This window comes from Mandrillus leucophaeus, unplaced genomic scaffold (assembly GCF_000951045.1).
Source record: "Mandrillus leucophaeus isolate KB7577 unplaced genomic scaffold, Mleu.le_1.0 Scaffold49, whole genome shotgun sequence".
NCBI classification, from domain to species: Eukaryota; Metazoa; Chordata; class Mammalia; order Primates; family Cercopithecidae; genus Mandrillus; species Mandrillus leucophaeus.
In genome coordinates this window covers 2,334,399-2,344,455 of record NW_012105253.1, presented here as the reverse complement: position 1 = coordinate 2,344,455, position 10,057 = coordinate 2,334,399, and the positions used below count along the sequence as shown (strand labels likewise).

The following is a 10,057-nucleotide window of genomic DNA, read 5'->3' as shown; positions in this document are numbered from 1 at the left end:
GGTGACTACTTGGAAGGACAACTTTCATTTGAAAGTAGAAGTATTATTTTGTTTCTTTAAAAAATCTAGATTATGTGTAAGATTATTTTGATAATAACTAAATCAATACAAATATATTACCAAAAGATGTGTGTGCCCTACAATGTAATTGCTTTCCTTTTAGATCTAAGAATTTAGGGAAATGAGAATGGGTGTGAACTTTGGTTAAATATAGAGCAGATTTTTACCCAATCAAATTGGGTCCACAATCTGGTTACAGTCAAGCGCATCAGGATCCCCTGGGAGCTTATTAAAATAGGAGGTGCCTGGGTCCCACCCCAGAGACTCTGGTCTGGTAGATCTGGATAGGGCCAGGCATTATTATTTCTGAATGCTCTACAGCTGGTTTTGACAAGCCCTCAAGGCTGGAAACCATGGCCCTAGGACAGCATTTCTCAGAGTGTGGAAGGAATCCTCTTGCATCAGAATCTGAGAGCTGGTTAAAATGCAGATTCCTGGGCCCTACCCAGGCCTGCTAGATTAGTCTTGGTGGGGAGCGGGGCTGTGAATTTAGAGTTGATTAAGCTCCCCAGTGATTTTTTAAAAAAATTTTTTAATTTTGAAATAATTATAGATGGACAGGAAGTTGAAAAAAATATGTACAGGGAAGTCCTATGTTCCCATTACCCAGCTTCCCCCAATGGTAACCTCTTGTATAACTATAGTACGTTATCAAAACCAGGAGAATGACCTTGGTACAATCCACAGTGCTTATCATAATTTTGCCAGATTTATATGCACTCGTGTGTGTGTGTGTGTGTGTGTGTAGTTCTATGCAATTTTATCACCTGTGTACATGTGTGTAACTCCCACCACAGCCAAGATAAAGACTATCCTATGACCATAGGCTTTCTAGAGCTACCCCATATAGCCACACGCACCCATCACCACCCCCATCCCTAACCACTGGCAACCACTAATGTGTTCTCCATCTCTATAATTTTATTTCAGGAATGTTATGTAAACAGAATCATACAGCATGTAATCTCATTAGATTTGTTTTTTCAGTCACAAAATTCCTTGAGATTCATCCAAATTTTTGCATGTAACAATAGCTTGTTCTTTTTTAATTGCTGCATAGTACTCCCTTGTATAGATGTACTACAGTTTGTTTACCCATATACCCACTGAAGAACATTTGAATTGTTTTCAGTTTTTGCCTATTACAAACAAAGCTGCTGTAAACATTCATGTACATGTTTTCTGTGCATGTAAGTCTTCATGTCTCTGGGACAGATGTTCAAGAGTGCAATTGCTGGGTCACATCATAAGTACATGGTTAGTTTTATAAGAAATCGCCAAAGTGGCTTTATGGTTTTACCGTCACATCAACAACTTATAAATGATCCACTTTCTCCACATGTTCACCAGCCTTTGATGTTATCATTTTTTTTTTAAATTTTAGCCTTTCTGATAGATGTGAAATGATATTTCATTGTGGTTTTAATTTGAACTTCACCAATGGCTAATAATGTTAAACATCTTTTCATGTGTTTACTTGGCATCTGTATATCCTCTTTAGTGAAATGTCTGTTCATGTCTTTTGCCCATTTTCTATTTTATTTTATTTTATTTTTCCATAAGTTATTGGGGGTACAGGTGGTATTTGGTTACGTGAGTAAGTTCTTTAGTGGTGATTTCTGAGATTTTGGTGTACCCATCACCTGAGCAGTATACACTGTACCATATTTGTGTCTTTTATCCCTCGCCCCCCTCCCACTCTCCCCACCCTCAAGTCCCCAAAGTCCATTGTATCATTCTTATGCCTTTGGTCCTCATAGCTTAGTTCCCACATATCAGTGAGAACATACGATGTTTGGTTTCCCATTCCTGAATTACTTCACTCAGAATAATACTGTCCAATCTCATCCAAGTCACTGCAAATGCTGTTACATTATTCCTTTTTATGGCTGCATAGTATTCCACCATGCATATATACCACAGTTTCTTTATCCACTCGTTGATTGATGGACATTTGGGTTGGGTCCACAATTTTGCAATTGTGAGTTGTGCTGCTATGAACATGCCATGAAAGTATCTTTTTTGAATAATGACTTCTTTTCCTCTGGATAGATACCCAGTAGTGGGATTGCTGGATCAAATGGTAGTTCTACTTTCAGTTCTTTAAGGAATCTCCAAACTGTTTTCAGTAGTGGCTGTACTAGTTTACATTCCCACCACCAGGGTAGAAGTGCTCCCTGATCACCCCATCCACGCCAACATCTACTGTTTTTATTATTATTATTATTTGATTATGGCCATTCTTGCAGGAGTAAGGTGGTATCACATTGCGGTTTTGATTTGCATTTCCCTGATCATCAGTGATGTTGAGCATTTTTTCATTTGTTTATTGGCCATTTGTGTATCTTCTTTTGAGAATTGTCTATTTAGGTCCTTAGCCCACTTTTTGATGGGATTGTTTGTTTTTTTCTTACTGATTTGTTTGAGTTCATTGTAGATTCTGGATATTAGTCCTTTGTCAGATGTATAGATTGTGAAGATTTTCTCCTACTCTGTGTGTTGTCTGTTTACTCTGTTGACTGTTCCTTTTACCGTGCAAAAGCTCTTTAGTTTAATTAGGTTCCAGCTATTTATCTTTGTTTTGTTGCATTTGCTTTCAGGTTCTTAGTCATGAACTCCTTGCCTAACCCAATGTCTAGAAAAGTTTTTCTAATTTTATCTTCTAGAATTTTTAAAGTTTCACATCTTAGGTTTAAGTCTTTAATCCATCTTGAGTTGATTTTTATATGAGAGATGAGGATCCAGTTTTATTCTCCTACGTGTGGCTGGCCAATTATCCCAGCACCATTTATTGAAAAGGGTGTCCTTTCCCCACTTTATGTTTTTGTCTGCTTTGTCGAAAATCAGTTGGTTGCAAGTATTTGAGTTTATTTCTGGGTTCTCTGTTCTCTTCCATTGGTCTATATGCCTATTTTTATACCAGTATCACACTGTTTTGGTTACTATGGCCTTATAGTATAGTTTGAAATCAGGTAGTGTGATACCTCCAGATTTGTTCTTTTTGCTTAGTTTGCTTTGGCTATGCAGGCTCTTTTTTGGTTCCATATGAATTTTAGAATTCTTTTTTCTAATTCTGTGAAGGATGATGGTGGTATTTTGATGGGGATTGCATTGAATTTGTAGATTGCTTTGGCAGTATGATCATTTTCACAATATTGATTTGACCTATCCATGAGCATGGGATGTGTTTTCATTTGTTTGTTTCATCTATGATTTCTTTCAGCAGCGTTTTGTAGTTTTCCTTGTCGAGTTCTTTCGACTCCTTGGTTAGGTATATTCCTATTTTTATTTTTTTGCAGCTACTGTAAAAGGGGTTGAGTTCTTGATTTGATTCTCCGCTTGGTTGTTGTTGGTGTATAGAAGAGTTACCGATTTGTGTACACTAATCTTGTATCTGGAAACTTCGCTGAATTATTTTATCAGTTCCAGGAGTTTTCTGGAGGAGTCCTTAGGGTTTTCAAGGTAAACGACTGCGTTGTCAGCAGTGACAGTTTGACTTCCTCTTTAATGATAGGGATGCCCTTTCTTTCTTTCTCTTGTCTGATTGTTCTGGCTAGGACTTCCAGTACTATGCTGAAGAGGAGTGGTGAGAGTGGGCATCCTTGTCTTGTTCCAGTTCCCAGAGGGAATGCTTTCAACTGTTTCCCATTCAGTATTATGTTGGCTGTGCGTTTGTTATAGATGGCCTTTATTACACTAAGGTATGTCCCTTGTGTGCCGATTTTGCTGAGAGTTTTAATCATAAGGGGATGCTGGATTTTGTGAATGCTTTTTCTGCATCTATTGAGATTATTACATGATTTTTGTTTTTAATTCTGTTTATGTGGTGTATCACATTTATTGACTTGCATAACTTTAACCAGCCCTGCATCCTTGTTATGAAACCCACTTGATCTTCATGGATTATCTTTTTGATATGTTGTTGGATTTGGTTAGCTAGTATTTTGTTAAGGATTTTAGCATCTATGTTCATCAGGGAGATCGGTCTGTAGTTTCCTTTTCTGGTTGCATCCCTTCCTGGTTTTGGTTTTAGGGTGATGCTGGCTTCATAGAATGAGTTAGGGAGGGTTCCTTCTTTTTATATCTTGTGGAATAGTCTCAAAAGTATTGGTACCAATTCTTCTTTGAATGTCTGTAGAATTCTGTTGTGAATCCAGATGCAAGTCCTTCGTCAGGTATGTGTTTGCAAATATTATCTCTTAGCCTGTAGCATGTCTTTTCTTCTTCTTAACAGTGTCTTTGAAAGGGCAAAAATTTTTAATTTTGATCAAGTTCAACTTTTGGATTTTTATCCTTTATGGATTATGTTTTAGTGTCAAATCTAAGAACTTTTTGCCAAGCTCTAAATTTCAAAGATTTTTTTTTACTGTTCTAAAAGTTTTATAGTTTCATATTCTACATTTAAGTCTGTAGGCCATTTTGAGTTCATTTTTTGCATAAGGTGTGAGGTTCATATTTTGCCTATGGATGTCAATTGATCTAGCATCTTTTTTTTTTTTTTCAGACAGAGTCTCACTCTGTCTCCCAGTCTGTAATGCAGTGACTTGATCTTGGCTCACTGCAACCTCCACCTCCTGGGTTCAAGCAATTCTCCTGCCTCAGCCTCCCGAATAGCTGGGACTATAGGCATGTGCCACCATGCCCGGATAGTTACTTGTATTTTTAGTAGAGATGGGGTTTACCATGTTGGTCAGGATGGTCTCAAACTCCTGACCTCAAGTTATCCACCTGCCTCAGTCTCCCAAAGTGCTGGGATTACAGGCATGATCCACTATGCTAGAGTGCCCAGCCTACTCTAGCATCTTTTGTTGAAAAACCTACCCTTCCTGCACTGAATTGCTTTTGTATCTTTATCAAAATTATCAGTTGAGCATATAAATGTGGGTCTACTTCTGGGTTCTATATTTTGTCCCATTGATCTATGTGTTTGTCTTTCTGCCAATACCACACAGTCTTGACGACTATAGCCAAGTCCTGGGATCTAGTAGACTGATTCCTCCCACTTTATTCTTTTTTCAAAATTGACTTAGTTATTTGAAGTTGTTTGCCTTTCCATATAAGTTTTGGAACAAGTTTGTCTACGCCTACAAATATTCTTGCTGAGACTTTGATTGGAATTACATTAAACTGATATGCCAGTTTTGGGAGAATTGATATCTTTACATTGTGGAGTCTTCCAATCCATGAACATGATATGTTTCTCCACTTACGTAGGTCTTCTTTTATTTCTGTCATCAACATTGTAAATGGCATTGTGTTTTCATTTGGTTGACACATGTTCATTGTTAGCATATAGAAATGCTATTGATTTTGTTTTTGTTTTTGTTTTTGTATGTTGATCTGGAATCCTGCAACCTTGCTGAACTCACTTATTAGTTCTAAGATTGTTTTTAAATTTCTTAGTATTTTCTCTGTAGATATCATGTCATCTCAAAATAGGGACAATTTTATTTATTCCTTTTCAGTCTATATGCTTTTCATTTATTTTTCTTGCCTTATTGCACTGGCTAGAACTTCCAATACTATGTCAAATAAGAGTAGTGAAAGAAGACATTCTTGCCTTGTTCCCCATCTTAAGGAAAAGCATTCAGTCTTTCACATGAAGTATGATGTTAGCTGTAAGGTTTTTGTAGTTGCCCTTTATCAAGTTGAGGAACTCCTCTCTATTCCTGAGAGTTTTTATCATGAACAAGTGCTGGATTTTGTCAATGCTTTCTCATGTCAACTGATATAATCACATAATTTTTTATTTTTCAGGCAATTAATATGGTGAATTACATTGATTGATTTGAAAATACTGAATCAGCCTTGGATGCCTAGAATAAATACTACTTGGTTTTGGTATATAAGTCTTTTTATATAGTGCTAGATTTGATTTGTTGAAGATTTTTGTGTTTAAGCTCATGAAGGATACTGGTCTATAGCTTTCTTGTACTATCTTTGGCTGGTTCCAGTATCAGAGTAAACCTGTCCTCATAAATTGAGTTGTGAAGTGTTCCCTCCTCTTTTATCGTCTGGAAGATATTGTAAAATTAGTGTTAATTCTTCTTGTAATATTTGGTAGAATTCTCCATTGAAACCATCCTGGCCTGGAGATATGTTTTTCAGGAAATTTTAAATTATGAATTCAAATAAAAAATACAAATAATTAAATTCTGAAATTTAATTAAAATTATTAACTGTTTGTGGTTGTATTTATTCAGATTGCCCACTTCATCTTGGTTGAGCTTTAGTAGTTTATGATTTTCATAGAATTGGTCAATTTCTTTCTAGTTTTTAAATATATTAGTCTAAAGTTGTTTGTAGTAGTCCCTTATCCTTTTAATAGCTGCAGTATTTGTAGTGATATCCCATTTCATTCCTGATGTTGGTGTTTTTTGTCTTCTCTCTTTTATCTTTGTTAGTCTTGCTCGAGGTTTATCCATTTTATCGATATTTTTCAAAGAACCAGTTTTTTGTTCATTAATTTTTCTATGGTTTTTGTTTTCAGGTTCATAGAGTTCTGCACTTGTTTTTTAATTATTTCCTTCCCTGTGCTTGATAAGGTTCTTTGTTCTTCTTTTTCTAGTTTCTTGAGATAGGAACATAGATTATTCATTTAAGACCTTTCCTCTTTTCTAAAGTAGCATTTAGTGCTATCAATTTCTCTCTCCACATTGCTTTAGTTGCAGCCACACATTTTGATATATTGTTATCTAGATATTACATTATATTCACCATTATAGTAGTGTATTTGTTCTCTTTTATTCCTTCTGCTCCTTGTTTCATTTTTCTTACCTTTTTGTGGATAACTTGAACATTTTTCAAAATTCCATTTTAGCTTATTATAATTTTTAAATAGTTTTTCTTAGTTTTTGTGTAAATACACATATATAATTTATCACAATCTATGAGTATGAATGCCTTATCATTTTGAGTGATATGTAGAAATCTTACTTCCATTTTGGTCCCTTTAGCCTCCTTACTTTTTAAATATAATTGTCTTAAGTATATCCCCTAAGTACATTGAGTACCACATCATATGGTAGTGTAATTTTTGCTTCAACCATCAAGTATGACTTAAGAGACTCCTGAGAAGGATAGTCTATTATTTTTATCCATTTCATTGTCCTTCTTTCCTTTCTGAAGTTCCAAACTTTCTTCTGTTATCATCTCCCTTTCCTTTCTGTTTGGAGAACATCCTTCAGCCATTCTTTAAGGGTAAATATGTTAGTGACAAAATCTCTTAGTTTTCCTTCATCAGAGAATGCCATTATTTCCACTTTTCTCCTGAAGGATACTTTCACCAAATAGATGACTTGTGATTGATAGTTATTTCCTTTCAGTACTTGAAAAATGTACCACTTCCTTCTGGCTTCCATGGTTCCTGATTTTAAAAAAAACGAAAAACCTGCTGTCCTTTGAACTGGTGTTCCCTACAGATAATACATTATTTCTCTCCAGTTGCTTTCACGATGTTTTTCTTTCTTTTTTAGTTTTCAGAAGTTTAACTATGATGTATCTTGGCATGGATTTCCTTGGGTTCATCTCAGTTGAGATTAACTCAGCTTCTTGAATATGTAGGTTTATGTCTTTTGCAAAATTCAGAAATTTTCAGCTGTTATTTCTTCAAGCCAAGGTGACTTTTAAGCACATTGTATATTTGAGAAACATTGCTCTGGAGTGGGGTTGAGAGATCCAAGGACTTCTTAAATTGTATACAGAATGCTGTAAGTGTCCACAGTTTTCATTAGATTCTCAAAAGACTCCATGACCCTCACCACAAATTTTATAAAAGCATTGGTTTATGGCCTTATTGAGTTGTTTTTGGTTTTCTTGGTTAAAATCAGTAAAAACAAACAAACAAACACAAAAGCTAGGTAGTATTCTTGTCTTTCTTTGTACCACATCTGTTGAATTCCTGTTTCCCAAAGATTTTCCTGACAATTTTGGAAAATACGATGACTCAGGTAAATATTTTCCAAGTGCCTAATATGTGCCAGACAAATATTTTTATTGTTTTCCATAGTCAATGAGAAGGAGAAGAATTTAAAACAATTAATGTAATTTGGGTTTATGAAAAGTTCTTGGTAAATAAGTGCCAGAGGAAAATTGGCTGCTTTTCAGTGTGACTTTCCCCTTTAAAATCTGTTCCTTACTGCTCTGAGCTGGATACACCAGTGATCAAATTACATCCCTGAAAGTATAATTTCATACACTGAAAACATGTCATTACACAGTGGGCCGCTTGTCATCACTCTGGCTTGCTTTGCACTGTTGGTAGTCGGGCACTCATGGTTCCCCCAAGCAGGCCTGTCCCTGGCTCAACTGCTCTAACCGATTCCTCCAGCCAGCACACCCTCACCTCCTTTGTCACCCCTTCTTCCTGGACTAACTCTTGCTCATCTTCCAGAACTCAGCTTGGGAAGCACCAACTCTGGAAAGCCTTCACTCTCTCTTCTCCAAGCATTAAGTTGGGTGTGCCTCCGAGGTCACTCATGCCTGCCAGAACATCACGCTATATGTTAATTGCCTAATTATCTCTCCTGTCAGATGGTCAGACACTTGGAAACTGTGACTGGGTCTTGATTTGCTTTTGTGCCCCCGGTACTTTCGTAAGTATAATATGACGTGTATTTACGCACTATCTCCAGTTAGAGTTCATGCCACCAGTTGACTGGCTGAGCCTTTCGTCCATATTTTCGTTAATGTCATTAAGCATCTGTTGAGGGCTGGGCATGGAGATTCATGCCTGTAATCCCAGCACTTTGGGAGGCCGAGGTGGGTGGATGACTTGAGGTCAGGAGTTCAAGACCAGCCCAGCCAACAAGGTGAAACCCTGTCTCTACTAAAAATACAAAACTTAGCTGGGCATGGTGATGGGCACCTGTAATCCCAGCTACTCAGGAGGCTGAGGCTGGAGAATCGCTTGAACCTGGGAGGTAGAGGTTGCGGTGAGCTGAGATAGCACCACTGCAGTACAGCCTGGACAAAAGAGCAAGACTCCATCACAAAAATAAAAATAAAATATTAAAAAGTACCTGTTGAGCTCCTTTATATGTAAGTGTGGTGACCAGATATTCAGTTCTTCCCAAACAGGTTTAATCTTTCCTCACAAGCGTCTGTTTATTAGTTTACTTTAGACTTCTTCTGAGAATCAGTATAAAGGTTATTGGTCTTCTCTTGCTAGAATTCCTATCTTTCCGTTTTGGGGAACTATGGATAACACCGACCTCTTCCATGTTCCTTCTTTGTCTTATTACTGGATCTTATGAACCCCTTATTATTGCATTTACATGTATAGCTCTGTCTTTCCTATTAGGCTGTAATAAGCTCCTTGGGGCAGGGAGTGTATCTTATTCAACCCAGAGTCTCCAGGGACCAGTGGAAGGTAGCATTCCATGAGTGCTGATGGAAAGAAATTTGATGTTAGATCATCACAGCTGTATGGTTGCTTATGATCAGAACATACTTTACTTCCTGACCTCCATACCTTTACTTCCTGATTATCTTTTATCCCTCATTCTAAGCCACTGTGAATTCTTTTTTGGAAAGGAGAAATGGGTAAATGCAACACATGTTAATGCATTTTTTATTCCTCCCAGGTACTATCTTGGTCGTCGGATGTTTATTGTTATTTCTGAGCCAGACATGATCAAGCAGGTGTTGGTTGAGAACTTCAGTAACTTTACCAACAGAATGGTACGTAGTTTTCTTTCTGCGTATAGATGGATGGGGAATCGTTCTCAGATGGAGGCATTGCATGTCAGATCCAACGGGGATGCAATCAGGCCTCTGATCAGGTTTATGTCAGTTCCACTCAAAACTAAGCTCCTCAGTGAGCTCGGTTTTTCAAAAGAGATCTGTGGGACTGGTACAAAAGAGTAGCATTTACATGTAAGAAATGCTTCAAGAAAGCTAAAGCTCAAGGGAAGCTGAGGCTGTTAAAAATGCTAAAACCAAGAGGGTTTTCTAAAGCTGGGTTCAAAGCTGGGGGAATCCAGAGGGCACAGGCCAA

At 37.1% G+C, this 10,057-nt stretch overlaps 1 protein-coding gene across 2 annotated transcripts in view; it reads left to right on the top strand.

The window, feature by feature from the left end:
- TBXAS1 (thromboxane A synthase 1 (platelet)) overlaps nucleotides 1-10,057 on the top strand; it is a 227,695-nt gene that overhangs the window by 95,858 nt on the left and 121,780 nt on the right. For both annotated transcript variants that reach the window (XM_011995459.1, XM_011995460.1), the window contains exon 2: nucleotides 9,645-9,741. In XM_011995459.1, the coding sequence (XP_011850849.1) occupies nucleotides 9,645-9,741 (97 nt within the window). The remainder of the gene's footprint in view (nucleotides 1-9,644; nucleotides 9,742-10,057) is intronic.